General features: G+C 38.7%; 2 protein-coding genes across 2 annotated transcripts; both read right to left on the bottom strand.

Annotated features, from left to right (window-relative positions):
• Positions 1-954: 954 nt before the first annotated feature.
• LOC139135239 (ERC protein 2-like) lies at positions 955-3,475 on the bottom strand. Its single transcript, XM_070702528.1, has 2 exons — positions 2,883-3,475; positions 955-1,552 (listed from the first exon to the last, which is right to left on the bottom strand). The coding sequence occupies exons 1-2, from the start codon at positions 3,457-3,459 to the stop codon at positions 1,311-1,313; spliced, it is 819 nt and encodes a 272-aa protein (XP_070558629.1). The 5' UTR covers positions 3,460-3,475; the 3' UTR covers positions 955-1,310.
• A 6,405-nt stretch (positions 3,476-9,880) lies between these two features.
• On the bottom strand, positions 9,881-14,970 carry LOC139135238 (uncharacterized). The gene is made up of 2 exons (XM_070702526.1): positions 14,330-14,970; positions 9,881-11,821 (listed from the first exon to the last, which is right to left on the bottom strand). Exons 1-2 carry the CDS (start codon positions 14,949-14,951, stop codon positions 11,571-11,573), a joined length of 873 nt encoding a protein of 290 aa, XP_070558627.1. The 5' UTR covers positions 14,952-14,970; the 3' UTR covers positions 9,881-11,570.
• Positions 14,971-16,872: the final 1,902 nt, after the last annotated feature.

The raw sequence follows: 16,872 nt of genomic DNA, 5'->3' as shown, positions 1-16,872 counted from the left end.
TCATCACAGGTACTCTATTGACGGGGCGAGCTCCTATTTCAATTCTCAACTTTGGAGGTCGATTTTTAATTATAGCAATTAAACATTCGAGCGATCAATATTTGTATAAGCTTACTGGTCGCAACATTGTAAATTTTGTTAATTATAGGCCTATAATTTGTATGTAAGACACAATGAAGTTGCTCAACTGTTGTAATATTTTTCAAGGGCATTACAAGAGAAAAAGAATGACTAGAAAAAATTAATAAACTTTAAACAAGTATACTCAAATCCTAAGTAAATTTGTCTCGAAGCCGAATTCAGAAGTGGTCAGCTGGAAACCACCGCTGAATAAGGTTTCCGGGCCACGGTACGGAGACATTTCACAGGTACGTGTCTTACGTTCTTGATAGTGAACTATGAAGGGTAACGAGTTAACAAGGGCAGTACTTTGATGTGAGAAAACTTTGTTGGATTTATTATATTTAAACCGGAATGCAATCAAAATATGTTAGCATACCATTACAAAGCCAGTTTTGGGTGAGCCAGGACCGTTGCCTGCGTGGGGGAGGGGGGGGAGGGGGCAGGTGTCTCCCTCCTCCCCGTAGAATTTTCAACAAACTCAGTATGTAAATTTTATGTAATTTACGCGATCCTAGCTAAACAGCTTAATCTGGCCAGGCTACGGCCCAGATGGCCCATCAATATCCTCGAGTGAGGATAATCGAAAAGAAATTTAAAAAACGTACTGGTTACGACGGAAACAAATCTCAGCTCCGGATTTCCTATGTTCCTGTTGACTACGAACATCAGTCGGGAATTAATACATATGGTGGTAGCACTATGAAGTTCTATGGTCTTATGTTTGGATCGATGAAAGACGCCCTACATACACATGATGAGGCCCACTACATATTTAAATATCCATATGTAAATGTAAATGTAATTGAAATGAAAATATATGACAACACAAAGTAGAGTTGAGAACACGAAATTTAATTACTATCAAAATATCGAAAAATCGGTCATTGAATGACGGAGAATATGTGTGACCTTCATCGGGTCGGAAATATAAAAATTAAGCTATCGGTAGTGTGAAAACAAAATTATCTCAAGCAACATTATTAAGGACAACCTAACAACGTTGTCGCACAGTGGTAGATTTATTTGACGGTAGACAATACCCCCGGGACAATACCACACTAAAGATTAAAGTTGAAAAACGGGTCAGCGGGCTATATTTTGTCGAACTTTTACAAAATGCTAGTACATTATTTAGTTGGAACATTTATAACTATGCACGATCGCTGCTGGGTTAAAAAGATATATCTTTACGGTAATTTTCCTGAGTCGCAGCAGTCCGTGGCACTTGGTGTCGTCCCGTCTCTCTTCAACGAACATCTACCCTTGTCATTTCGAAACCAGCCTGGGCGCGGCTTCTCGAAGTTCCACGCCTTGCAACCAGGATAGGCAAGGCATGACAGACAACATTCCCTTGGACTTTCTACTGTGTTTTCGATTCCGTCGATCAAATCAAAACCATAGCGTTGTGTATTTGTGTTGATATCACATTCTGAGGAAAAAAGTTAGAGTGAATAGTATGAAGTAATTGGTCTTCAGTCAGGAAAAAATCATTATATAATTTCCAGTTGTTATGGTTGCTCGATGGCAATGACTGCCGTAGACGGTGCTGAAAGAGACAAAAGTATACCCACAAAGATAAATCAGAACCCAAAATTAGTCATAACCATAACCGTGGTTTACATTTGAATTAATACCCCCATTTCAGACCAAGTCGCTGAAATACCCACTCCAGTGGGCGGTACGTATACATACTGGCAAGTAATGGGAGTGCCACACACCCCGCGTAGTTGATTGTAATAAGCCTGTAAAATAGAAGAAATCGTGTTCAGATAATTGATGAAGTTTAGCCAAAACTTTGTTACGTTTCACTGGTTTTTTAAAGACTAACAGTAACTGATGACAAACAAGGAAAGGAAACAGCTGTCAAGTGTCATTGGGACTGTCAATGAGTCATGCATTGTGTCAGCAGCCATGAGCAAGGTGCGGCCTTATAAATGGTTGTTTTGCTGCATTTGAATGGCCAAACTTCTTATAAAAGTTAAATCAAACTGAAACTTACAATGTATAAACTTAATATCTGAGCTTTCATTAGGCTGTAAGGCATTTGGTCGAGCTGAAGTACGCTAGCATAACATGAGACTTGCCATGAGGCCATCAAACTGAAGCGAGCACAATGCGGATCGCACGATCGACCGCTTCGATTTTGTCAGAAATTAGAAACATTTTTTACGAGCTATACGACGGAAACTTTACAAATTTAGCATGATGACTTTCATGCTCGCCGGAAAGGGGCTATTTTCCATGACACGCGTACGGCAAAAAAAATCGCCCGAAATACAGAAGTATAGACTTTGAACACACTACCCCTGCGTAGAGAGACGACGAACTTTCATGAGGATTGACTTCGACTGCAGCAGAATTTGGTCAAACTGACGACATGCAAGCAAACTTCCGGTGACATTGAGGAAAGGGTCTATTGTATGGTGCCTTTACATACAATAACAACTTTTGTAATGAGTTTTTACTTTAACCGCAGCGTTATCAGATGAGAACAGACATGTGAATATTGGTTTACAACTTCCCTTCATGGTGTCCCAGCTTTCCCAAACCGAAGAGGACATGGGAAAACCTTGTACAGTATATCAAGTAATACAGAAGATTAAGTTCAGTTGCACAGAATCCTACTTAGAGTTCGGCCAGGCTTCACCAAAATGAAAGTACTTTTGTAATTTTTTATCACAACATACGCTATCCCAAGTACCCTTGCAGGCAGACTGCGAAGGAGTCAAACGGAAGATATTCAAAATACAATTAATTACCTTTATAACTTCGAAGTTCTAATCGCAAGTTCGATAGGCGTGTGTTCTTTTCAGCAATTTGTCGTTCGAGGTCACTGATTTCTTCCTGTATTTGATCGATTCGACTAATGTTAGCCTCTGTGGTGTCACTGCCCGAAATTACGGGTCGATTATTTACTTCTGCCCGCTGCAGACGCATTTCGTCAATTAGTTCTCTGATTGCGGTCATTAAGTCACCAGGAATGTTATCCTTTTGCTCAACTCTCGTGTGCAGCTCGTTGATGACATTATTCTGGTAATGGGTCACCAATCTGACACCTTCCAATTCTTGTCTCACAGTTTCTACATCTCGCTCGGCAGACGCTGTCCGCAGGCGAAGCAGGTCCACGTCGTCCTCCAGATCGTTGACCTTGCTGAGTGATTGCTCAAGATCCGGGCAAACACCGTTATCGTTAGTCTTGAAGGTGAATACATAGGCACACACGTCAGGCCGGTAGCAGTAGTTTTCCTGGGAGATGCATTCCTGGCTGCGAATCAATTCCGCCTCAGCGGTAAAACAAAGCAAAACAAAGAGGAAAGCTCCAACAACGACCGCCATGCTTTGATTGCTTGACTTTAACATGACGAGTTTGCTTAAGGTATGGCAAATTATCATACCCCTATTGTATTAAATTATCATACCCTATTGTAGTCAAATTGTATTATGACAGCCGAAAGGGGGTGTCATTATACCGTTTTACCTTGAAGGGACGCACAGGAGTCGGAGAAAATCAGTATCACGGGAACAATATGTGAAGCTTTTGAGCACAGTGGTATCAGTTTTGTTTAGGGTGAACCATTTGATATCCTGGAAAGGGAAGGGGTCAACCATTTGATATCCTGGAAAGGAAAGGAGTCCTGGAAGGGCGTCTTGGGAGCATTATTTTCCTCCCTGCTTCACTAGGAATTGGTTTTCAAACTACTGCCAAATATGGCTGCTATGTTGCTTATTTTCTCTCTAAAGGACTTATTTGAGCACCTAATTGTCAATATTCCCTGTCCTTTTAGCTCATGTGTTCACACACGTGGGCTAATGTCGCAGCGATGTCTGTCTGTGAGTCTGTCTATCTGTTGGCACGATATCTCAAGAACGGCTCATCGGATCACAATCAAATTTAGTACATAGATTCAGTTTGAGAATGGCAAGAAGTGATCAGTTTTTATTGACCGTGACTTGCATATTTAATGCTCATTTGCATTATTAGCGATTTAATAAAAAAACAGACATACATTCAGAATGGCTGCACAGAATAGGATGAAATTTGCTACAAATCATAAAAGGCCATAAAAGGCATAAGGGTGTGACATGCGAAGTAGAGCTTACGAGATAGACGATTGTCCCTAAACTTCGGTCAAGTGTAGGTCGATTTAGACTTCTTACATTCATTGAGACATCACGGAGATGTGTGAGCTACAAAGGTGATTTCAATATGTTTCCATGACCTCTCATGCGTCACATGCCTTATGTATAAGGTACTAGAAAATAAGAAACCAAGCACCTAAAACTACGCCTTCAAGGAATAACGATACCAGCTCACAATTACAGCTTTAGAGACCACTAAAGTCGTAGTCTTCAATTCTGTGTTGAGTTCATTACAGCGTTTTATTTCAGGCAATTACCCAAGGAAGCAATCTTTCTCAACTACACTAGAGGAGTCATTTTTAAACATTTGACAGGCAAGTTTTTCTTCCAAAACCTTCCATCCCAGGTATAAAATGGGTCATCCCTACGTTTGAGAAAGGGTGACTAGTAAATATAGCATTGATAAAGTCGATAACGGGAGCAAGCCCTATTGACCCTTTCACATTTGTCTTCTGTACTGAAAGCCTTATACTTGGGCTTCTGTTGTATGATTAACAATAGGAAATAACATCTATCTTACTTACTAGTGGTTATCATCCACCGGCCGGAACTTACTCTACTTCAGCTCCATACTTGTGCTGTGGTCACCTTCTTTCAAAAATGGCCTTGGTGAAGACACACTCGATTAAGTCTTGCTGCCTTACTTGCTAGGGATATGATGCCTAAAGTATATTTACACCTTTCCCACAAACTAAGGTGTGGCATTTCTTGATCATAATGTCCCTTTATCTATGAGCATAGGCATTTAGTGAGAACGTACGCGACAAAATTCCAAGTATCAAACTATGAGAAAGAGGTCTATTATTAATCACTGTTTGGTAAACCTTTGTGTAAGGAATGTAGCTTCCGACCAATGCAACTTTTTGGTTTGTCAGTTGACAACTGAGTTACCAGGAAATAGAATAGGTATTCTGAAAGAAGGCTTTGGTCTGTCAAACTGTGACGAAGATGTCGATGCTATGGTTAAGAAGGCAGCATATCAGATGACAAGCCTAGGTGCTTCAGTTGAAGAAGTTTCTGTCCCAGAACATAAACTGGGTATGTTGATTGATGCAGTTAAACAGCCTGAGTACGTTTTTCATCGTTTTGCTTTTCCACTAAAAATTCTCTACCATACTCTCAAGAATGAACTGAGCTTTTTTCTGAGCTTTATCGTGATAAAACAAATCTTCCGCGGATACAATTTTCCATTCCATGTTCGAGATGTTTTAAAAAAGGATGATTATGCAAATTACATGCAGAGCAAATAGAGTATTAGAGTAAATAGAGTATTGCGCTTACTATTTTCGAAACACCTGACATCACTTCTTGGTCTTTTGGCCAGAGGTCCATATATCTTTCTTTTATGAATTTGACTTTGTTTGTGTACCGTCTATTTACTGTCTGTTCTGTGCTGTTTTGTGTCTATGTTTACAACAGTTATTGTCTTACAAATTTTGACCTAGTGTTATTGGATTGTGGATTGGTATGATTGCGATTTATTCACTTGTGTGAATGCCTACATGGCAATATTACAGTGACGTCAAAGGTTGATTATGTTGAACTAAAAGCACCAGAACTGAGCTTCATTTATTTGTATGGAAAGACTCGAAACACGACCTTTTCACTCTCTTCAATATTTTCTCCACACACGACATTTGCATTTGAAGGCGAAGTCGACATGATGATGAGGGGAAGCGGTAAGTTCTAAGTATCTATGAGAAAGTGTAATATGCATTAACAGCGAGAGAGATTTACGCCTCCGATGATCTCTTTCGTCCTCTGTGTTGCGATTAACTCATACGATAATAATTTTCTGAGCTCCTGTACAAGATATTTGCCTTTTTCTTGCACGCTGCAGGAGCTGGTTCGCAGTACAAAGGGTACTATCCGTCTAGCACCGTCAATGCGTTACATAGAGGATACCGAACAAAGATAAACGGCATGCCTCATTTCGTCAAGGTACATGAGCCCACACTTTCCAGGTTCCTGAGTATTGTCGACAATCTACATGCAAAATTATGACCCATTTCTTCAAGACGAACAAACTTAACGGAAGTTACTCTGAAAGGTCCCAACTGGTTAACTTAAAAATTGAGGGCATATCTGTGACCGGAATAACCATAAAAGGTATTAGCTGCTCGTTATTTTCTCACGCAAAATGTGTTGTGTGAGACGTCTTTTGCCAGCGACCTGTGGTACCATTTTAAAGCTATATGTTGGTGATACTTGAAGAAATATTGCAGCTATGCAGTTATTAATTTAAAATATGTTGAAATATCCCTGATGGCTTTACTCGTCTTTTTTTCACATGTGCGCCATTATCTTTTCGTCCTACAGACCGTCTTGGTGTTGGAGATTATTTGAAACAAGAGTACGATGGCTACTTTTATGCAAAGCACAAAACGTTCATATGGACATGACCAAGGCATTTGACAAGGTTTTTGAAAACTGTGACGTTTTGGTGGTGCCTACAGTCCCTTTCAAATCTCAAAAACTGCCCCTACAGTATTCGACAGCTTCAGGTAACTAGAGTTCAATTTGTGTTTTCACGTTAACCCTTGCAATTTTCTCTGTACCGTAGATTAAGTGTACTGCACTGGATTTAAGTGCTTGTTTTACCGAGAGAAGCTGACCATTTAAGTTGGGGGTAAACATCCTCGTTCTTCTTAGTCAATCGCTTGACAGAAAACATCCCAGTTTGATTTTCAATGTCCAGAGCATGGCAAGTGCATATATAGCGAATCAGACTCTATACAGCCAAGTTCTTTTTATAGACAGCCAACAATTCACGTCAAATTCTCGGGACCTTATTTTGCTACCTAAGTGAGTCTATAAGTCTAAGACAGTCAACCATATTACAGTTAAAACATAAGATTCCGGAAGCTAAATTGAAGTTTTGGTTATACGGGATTTTCATACCAGAAACGCCTAAAAGGTTGAAAAGATGCACGAGTTATGCTAGTTCCATGAACAAACAGAACTTCGTCAATGATAAGGATTACATTTGCGCAAACAATATTTATCGGTTCACTATATAAACTCTTGCTGTGGTGAAAAGTCAACTTTTTGCCCACAGTACATTTCAATATCTCGTAGTTTGCCTACTTAGCACAACACAAAAGCTATGTTCAGTAATGAGAATTGTTCAGCATCCATACATTTTTAAAATAACACATGTCCACCCTTTTGTCTTCATTTAGAAATCTGGGAGCAGGCTATGAATTCGTACGCAAATATGGGTCCATACAACATAACTGGCCACCCAGCTCTCAGCATAAGCACCGGTTTTTCTGATGGACTACCAGTGGGAATGATGATGGTGGGGAGAAGTTCGAAGAATCAACGTTGCTGAAAGTGGCATATGCATACGAGAAAATGCGAGATCGAATGTAGCATTTCTTCGAAAGCAGCGTTAGCATCCTCGTCAGCAACCCAAACATTAAAAAAACAATCACGGACATCTTATCCGTTTGAGAGACTAAGACTGTAACCAAAGTGACATTATTATATGTAAACATGTGAACACAGATGTATCCATATGACAATCTGTGAGAAACAATTGTACCATACTAAGGGACTGGTCAGTTTCTTCGGCCGGGGTGGGTGGATTATTTTTTGCCGACGTCAAAAAGTGGCTGACCCCCCCTATTCCAAATTTTGAAAACAGGGTGACCCCCCCCCCCATCCCAAATTTCGAAAACAGGGTGACCCCCCCTGCGCACGCGACAACTGTAAAACAAAAGGTGTACATAAATATATATATATATATATATATATATATATATATATATATATATATATATTATATATATATTTATATTTTATATTTTACATACATTTATATTTTAACAGTTATTCTGTGTTTTAGTGAAATTGTTGACATGTCAGTTGTAAGATTGGAATTTCAAAGTGTCAATCTTGAAGTTTGAATACAGTAGGGTACATTTTGAATGAGTTGTGAATGTATTTCACATTTTCTATGCTTAACCAGATGTCCTGAACAGAAATGGATGTCAATCATTAATATCAAAGAGGAAAGTGCAGTAAATCAAAAATTTTGATGGGTGTTAAGACTTTCCAGCCATCCAATGAAATCTCCTGAGGAGCCATAGAGAGACATTTTCGCTAAATCTGATGTGTGCAGTGTCTGAGATGACCTTTTCTTGTAACATTGAAACCATAAAAGCACAGCTAATAATGACAAAAACTGCCTTTTTAACTGTTATTTTGGTCATAAAAAAGTATCATTCTACAGAAAACCTGAGACACAAAGGAAAACAGCTGCATTAATGACAACGAAAGATATCTTGTCATTTTTCTATCTCTAAAATAAGTCACTTTATCAAATATATATTGTGAAATATTTGTGCATGTTGCTTTCTCATACTGAATTCTCATACAGAGAACAGAAAAGTATCAGGAATTGTTCACTTTCACTTAGCAAACATCAAGATATCTCTGGCATATTCTTTGATTTATTACAGTATGGTGCCCGAAGGGCGCGGAGAAAAATATGAAACATCCTGATACCTCTGATATATATTTCTTGTATATTAAAGTCATGCACAGAAAGGGCGTGCTGAAAAATGTCTGATATATTAAAGTAATGTGCTCGAAGAGCACGCTGAAAAATATTGAACATACAGATATCTCTGATATATGTATGCCTGATATCTTAAAGTTGGGCGTGCTGAAAATATGTCTTATTATTAAAGTTACGCGCCCGAAGGGCGCGCCGAAAAATGCAACTGAATGATGAAATTTGTGGCTGACACGATGCATTTTAGGCAATGATGAGCCTGTGTCGAAATTCAAAAACACACTGACCCCCCCTATTGGGCATTTCAAAAACATGGTGACCCCCCCCCCCATCACCAAAGTCAAAAACAGGGTGACCCCCCCATGAATCCACCGGCCCCAAAGGCCGAAGAAACTGACCAGTCCCTAAAACGTTTTCCCACTTAGTTATCCATAGTGTACTTGCGAGTCTGTTGTAAATTGGATCTGTGTAATTTACTGATATTTGAAATTTGTCTGCAATCTTCAACGTTGTAAATGGTATGCTAAATCGTCCTGTGTAATTAGGCAATGGTATCTTAAAATCTCGGTGAGAACGGAAATCGTTGACTACGAAACACATGAAGATAAGAGGACAGGTCACATTATCGATCACCAAAGGTACTCTATTGCCGGGGTGAGCTTCTATTTCAATTCTCAACTCTAATTATATTATAGCAAGAAAAACTCAACTCTAATTATAGTAATTAAAACATTCAAGGGATCAATATTTGTATACTGGTCGTAACATTGTAAATTTTGTTCATTATCGGCTATAATTTGTATGTCTATATTCTACAAGACACACATGAAGTTGCTCAACTGTTGTAATAGTTTTCAAGGGTATTACAAGAGAAAAAGAATGACTAGAAAAAGTTAATAAACTTTAAACATCAAGTATACTCAAGTCCTAAGTAAATTTGTCTCGAAGTCAAAGTCAGAAGTGGTCAGCTGGAAACTACCGCTGAATAAGGTTTCCGCGCCACGGTATGGAGACATTTCACATGTCCGTGTCTTACGTTCTTGATAGTGACTAGGGTAACGAGTTAACAAAGGAAAGTACTTTGATGCGAGAAAATTTTGATGAATTTATTATTTATTAAACCGGAATGCAATCATAATACTGGTAGTATACTATTACAAAGCAAGTTTTGGGTGAGCCAGGGCCGTTGCCTACGGGGGGGGGGGGGGCAGGCCCCCTCCTCCCGTGGAATTTTCAACAAATTCAGTATGTAAATTTTATGTAATTTACGTAATCCTAGCTAAATCTGGCCAGGCTACGGCCCAGGTGGCCCATCAATATCCTCGAGTAAGGATAATCGAAAAGAAATTCTCAAAACGGCCCAGGTGGCCCATCAATATCCTCGAGTAAGGATAATCGAAAAGAAATTCTCAAAACGTACTGGTTACGACGGAAACAAATGTCAGCTCTGGATTTCGTCTGTTCCTGTTGACTACGAACATCAGTCGGGATTTACTTCATATGCTGGTAGCACTATGGAGTTCTATGATATGAAGTCTGGATCGATGAAAGACGCCCTACATACACATGAAAAGGCCAACTACTACACATTTAATATCTATTGTAGGCCTAAATGTAATGTAGATGAAAATATATGACAACACAAAGTACAGTTGAGAACACGAATTTAATTCCTATCACAATATCAAAAAATCGATCATTGAATGACAGAGAATATGTGTGACCTTCAGCGGGTTGGAAATATAAAAATTAAGCTATAGGTAGTGTGAAAACAAAATTATCTCGAGCAACATTATTAAGTAATTAAATAATTCTTGTGGGGGTTCATTTCATTATTTGAACACAATTATTAGAGTTGTATGATTGCCCTCTTAATTGAATGGAATCATACCCTGTACATGTTAAGACTGTTACAGTACATACTAACCCTTTACATAACCGTAGTGTCTTAGTTTGTTGACTTTGATTGATGCATTTTCTCTGTTGACAAATGTCATCGTTCTGTTGATGTAATTTACCAACCAACGATTACCTAACAAGGAATGATATATTCTTGTATCTGTACCATGTTTGTTGGAGAATTAGTACAAGTTGAAATATCTCCTATCATTGAACACAAGTTGGTTAAGTGATAGGCCTGGCCGAACTATCGAGATAGTTACACAAGTCATACGAAAAGCCATGAAAGCAGGAGTATGGGAAACAAAAATAGACAAGGATTGTATTTAAACTGGTTAGTGACCTATATTGAATAGCGCAAAAATTTACTAAAATACAGAGGTAAAATATGATAAGTAATATCTCTAATACACTTTCAACAATACACCAAACACGATTGGAATTAATTCGTGATAATTCAATGGTGAGGTTTAGTCTGCAAATAAAAGCTCATATGCTTTTCTTTTTAAGCTATACACTTGTTTTTATAGGTAGGTTATAATATTGCAACATTCAGCTATAGGGCACCTAACAATTTTGAGAAATATGAAATACATGAAGATCCATTTATCTCAAATTAGTTCCAATCGTGTTACTATTAGATACTTGGTAGTTTCCTATGACTAATGACAATTTTGCATACTAACTGCATAGGACAACCTAGCAACGTTGTGGTAGATTTATTTGACGGCAGACAATACCCCTGGAACAATACCACACTAAAGATTAACGTTGAAAAATGGGTCAGCGGACTATATTTTGTCGATCTAATACCAAGTGCTAGTACATAATTGAGGTGATCAACTTTAATAACTATGCACGATCGCTAGGTTGTATAGATGTATCTTTACGGTAATTTTCCTGAGTCGCAGCAACTCGAGGCACTGGGTGTCGTTCCTGCTCTCTTCAATGAACATCTACCGGTACCGGTGAAATGTGGAAACCACCCTGATTGCCGCGGCTTTTCGAAGTTCCACGCCTTGCAACCAGGATAGGCAAGGCAAGACAGACAACATTCCCTTGGACTTTCTACCGTGTTTTCGATTCCGTCGAGCAAATCAAAACCATCGCGTTGTGTATTTGTGTCGATATCACATTCTGAGGAAAAAAGTTAGAGTGAAAGTATAAAGTAATTGGTCTTCAGTCAGGAAAAAAAATCATTATATAATTTCCATTTGTTTTGGTTGCTTGACGGCAATGACTGCCGTAGATGGTTATGATATTTCTTACTTATTGTATCCTACGATTTTAACATCTTTAGAACTTTGCTGGAACAGATTAAAGTATACCCACAAAGATAAATCAGAACCCAAAATTAGCCATAACCATGATTCACTTTACTAGCCTCCAGGAAATGGTTAAAAACAAACATTCGTGACGAAGTGCTATCCTTTCAGTTGGTACTCAACATTACATGTTATCAATTTATGCTTTACTGTAGTCACTCGCTATTAAAACTGATGTGATGGAAATTGCAAATGAAGACACGAGGATTGCAAAGCATACAATCAACAAGTAAGACATATTTTTGTATGCAAAACAATTACATATGGTGTAGAGCGATATGCAACATTTTCTTGTATTAAAGTTTTATAAAATAGAAATAAATGATGTTCAGACAATTGATGAAGTTTAGCCAAACTTCTGTACGTTGCACAGGTTTATTAAAGACTAACAGTAACCACCGTCCCTCCACCCACGGTGCAGTAACTGATGACAAGGAAAGAAAACAGCTGTCAAGTGTAATTGGAACTGTCAATGAGTCATTGTGTCAGCAGCCATAGGCAAGCTCCGGCCATATACTACTAAATGGTTGTTTTACTGCAGTTGAATAGCCTAACTTATTATAGAAGTTACATCAAACTGAAACTTACGATGTATAAACTGAATGTCTGAGCTTTAATTAGAATTTAAGGCATTTGGTCGAGCTGAAATACGCTAGCATAACATGAGACTTGCCATGAGGCCATCAAACTGAAGGAGCACAATGCGGATCGCATGATCTACCGCTTCGGTTTTGTTAGAAACTAGAAACATTTTTTACGAGCTGAACGACGGAAACTTTACAAATTTAGCGTGATGACTTTCATGCTCGGTGGAAAGGGGCTATTATTCCATGACACGGCAAAAATCGCCCGGAAATACAGAAGTAGTCTTTGAACACACTACCCCTGCGTAGAGAGACGACGAACGTTCTAGAGGATTGACTTTGACTGCAGCAGAACCACAGGGGAAAGAAATACACCACTATAATTGCTCAGAAAAAATTGCCAACTTGCTAATCCGCTGTCCGTATCAGCGGATTAATTGATTGAGTCAACACCACAGCCGTCACACACGTAGTGTTTTCGGAGCAATTACAGTGGTGTATACACCAGTTGGAGATAAATAATCGCACAAGCAATACGAAAAGCTGAGAATTGGAGATAAATAATCGCACAAGCAATATAAAAAGCTGAGAAAGCAGGAGTATGGGAAACAAAAAACACAAATATTGTATTTTAACTAGTTAGCGACCTATATTGAATAGCACAAACATGTACTAAAATAGAGAAGTAAAATATGATAAGAAATATATATCTTATATATTAAAAATTCAATAATACACTACGAGATACTTGGTGGTGTCCAATAACTCACAACAATTTTGCATACTAATCGCACAGGACAACCTAGCGACGTTGTCGCATTGTGGTAGATTTATATGACGGCAGACAATACCACACTAAAGATTAACGTTGATAAACGGGTCGGGTCAGAGGGCTATTTTTATCGATCCAATACCAAATGCTCGTACATTATTGAGGTGGAAAATTTACAACTATGCACGATCGTTATGTTGTAGAGACATGTCTTTATGGTAGTTTTCCTGAGTGGCAGCAACTCGTGGAAGTTGGTGTCGATCCTGCTCTCTTCAACCAATAGAAATGTCGTGAATTGTCTCCTATGTTACATTTTAGTGTATAACTGCCATCACTCGCTACTGAAAATGATGTGATGGAAATCTCAAATGAAGACAAGGCGAACAATCAACAATTAAGACGTATATTTTTGTATGCAAAGCATTTACATTTAGTATGGAACGACATACAACGTTTTACTGTAAGTTTTCCAAGCTTGAACGAACGCTCGGGGTTGATGTGGTCAAAGCTAGGGAAACATCAACAGTACCGTAAATCTTGGCATTGCAAATATGGCTGTTTTCGAGAACTGTATCCCCGCCAATTTAGTCGCATATTGTAACTTGGCGAGTTGGCAGTTGAAATAATGGTTTCTATATCGGGCTTGTCGTAAAAACAGTGAATTTAATGATGTTTCGATTGTGTAGATTAGAATAATAACTTTTTAATGGGTTTTTATTCTACCGAAGTGTTATCAGATGATGATGTCGCAGTTTTCGCAAACCAAAGAGATAGTCTCAATTGCAAGAGCATATCTAGTAATACAAAAAGTTGAAGTTCAGTTCCATAAGATCATGTGTAGAGTTTAGCCAGGCTTCACCAAAATGAAAGAAACTCTTATACTTCCACATACACTATCCCAAGTCCCTTTTAGGTCGACTATAAGGGAGTAAAAAAGAAGATATTCAAACAAACAATTAATTACCGTGATAGCTTCGAAGTTTTAAAACTTCATGTTGCAAGTTCGTTATGCGTGCATCCTTTTCAGCGATTTGTCGTTCGAGGTTACTGATGGCAAGACTGGTCTGTTCCAGTATACGGACGATTCGGGTACTGTTTGCGTCTCTCTCGTCACTTCTGTTGCTCGAAATTTCGATTTGATTATTTATTTCTGCCTGCTGCAGTTTCACTTCGTCAATTTGCTCTCTGATTGAAGTCATGAAGTCGCCAGGAACGTTATCATATTGCTCCATTCTTGTGTGCAGCTCGTTGACGGCATTATTCAGGTGATGGATCACTAATCGCACACCTTCCAGTTCTTGTCTCACAGTTCCTACATCTCGCTCACCAGACGCTGTCCGCAGGCGGAGCAGGTCCACGTCGTCCTCCAGATCGTCGACTTTGCCGACTGCCTGCTCAAGATCGGGGCAAACACCATGGTCGTTAGTCTTGAAGGTGAATACATAGGCGCATACGTCAGGCCGGTAGCAGTAGTTTTCCTGGGAGATGCATTCCTCACTGCGAATCAATTCCGCCTCAGCGGTAAAACAAAGCAAAACAAAGAGGAAAGCTCCAACAGCGACCGCCATACTTGGATTGCTCGCCATTGAATTGTTTTTTTATGACTTTAACACGCTGAGTTTGATTAAGGCATATCAAATTATCATACCTCTATTGTATTCAAATTGTTTTATGACAGCCGCAAGCGGTTTACGTTGGAGGATGGCGATCAGCTTTGTTTACGGATGAAATAATTTGTGTAGCTTTTGAGTATAGTGGCATCAGCTTTGTTTACGGGTGGACCATTTCATATCTCAGAGAGGGGAGGGAGATTTTGAACTTATTTTTGCTTCCTACTTCACTTTGAATTTGTTTTTATTTTTTTAAGTGTGCAAATTCTGGCTGCTATTTTATTTATTTTCCCTCTAAGGGACTAATTCGAGTACCTAATTGCCAATATTCCCAGTCCTTTTTGTTGAAATGTTTTTATTTACAAAAGCAAATTGTGAACGAAATGCACAACGGTGCAAAGTTGACAGGTTTAACTAACAGGGATAAGCATCTGCTTCAGGACGCTGTAAAAATTGAAAAAAAAAAAGAAACAGCCTGTACTACAGTAAGATATAACTAGTGCAGGCATCGAAGATATATTGCAGAGAAGTACAAAAAATAAATAATCATGCAGCTGAAAGTATCAAACTGAAATGATTTAAAAATTATTCATAACATGGCGGTCAATGGAATAAGATTTTATGAAAACGGGGCAACAAGAAGGCGCGACGAAAATGTTGAGAATATAACGAGTAAACGTAACTGTAGTCATGGATCATGTTTACTTCAAGTCTGTTTGCAGCCTTTTTCTCCTGATTTTTATTTTCCGAAGGCAATATCTTGGAATGCCCCTTCAATTTTCCAGACTTTCAGAAAATCAAAAATGGTCCACACCACCCAGAAGAGAAAATCAATTTGTTCTCATTTTCCATATGTTGAATCACCAAGCAATATGTAGTAAAATGCAGTGTTCACAAATGTAAATAAAAAGAGTCCAGACTCTAGTTCAGTACAATACAAGCAAGCTATGTTGACTGGAAGATTACAAGGCAAGCATTTCGACACTATTTTTGTCGTACGAGTAGCTCAGTAGCTGCACTTACAAAACCAACAAACATGCTGGAAAGGACATTAAAAGTCTCCGCTAATGAGGCCTTGAAGAAATCTGTTTTGAAGACACTTTCGCCTCAGTGATACCTTGAAGCATCATTTTCCCAGCAAAGGCAAACCATTGTTCCACTCTCCCCACTGCCAGCGAAGTAGAGTTTTACGAGATAGACGATTTCCATAAATTTCAGTCAAGTGTAAGTCGATTTAGACTTCTTGCAATCATTGAGACAACACGGAGATGTGTGAGCTACAAAGGTGCTTTCAATATGTTTTCATGAACTCTCATCGGTCACATGTCTTATGTGGTACGAGATAAATGATAAACCAAGCACCTAAAACTACACCTTCAAGGAATAACGATACAAACTCACAATTACCAGCTTTTGGGATCACTTAAATCGTTGTCTTCAATTCTATGTTTATTTCAATGCATTGCAGCATTTTATATCTGACAGTCACCCTGCAATAATTTTTCACTGTTTTAAACCACACTAATGGAATCATTTTTTAACATTTGACAGGCAACAGTTATTCTTCCAAAATCTTCCATCCCAGGTAAAAAATGGGTCATCCCTACCTTTGAGAAGGGTGACTAGTAAATATGGCATTGATAAAGTCGATAACGGAAGCAAGCCCTGTTGACCCTGTCACATTTGTCTTCTGTACTGATTTACTGTACTGGGCTTCTGTTGTATGATTTACAAGGACAAGTAGGATCTATCTTACCTGCAGTGGTCAGCAAGGTTATCATCCACCGCCCGTAACTGACCTAGACTTGGTTCAAGTCTGTGATTTGTGAATGTTTTAGCTTGGTGAACGCGATGATTTGTGTTCTGTTTTCATAATGAAACTCGCAAGTGGGGTGAA

This window comes from Ptychodera flava, chromosome 6, assembly GCF_041260155.1.
Source record: "Ptychodera flava strain L36383 chromosome 6, AS_Pfla_20210202, whole genome shotgun sequence".
Taxonomy (NCBI): domain Eukaryota; kingdom Metazoa; phylum Hemichordata; class Enteropneusta; family Ptychoderidae; genus Ptychodera; species Ptychodera flava.
The sequence above is the reverse complement of the archived record's forward strand: the minus strand, read 5'-3'. Positions and strand labels throughout refer to the sequence as shown.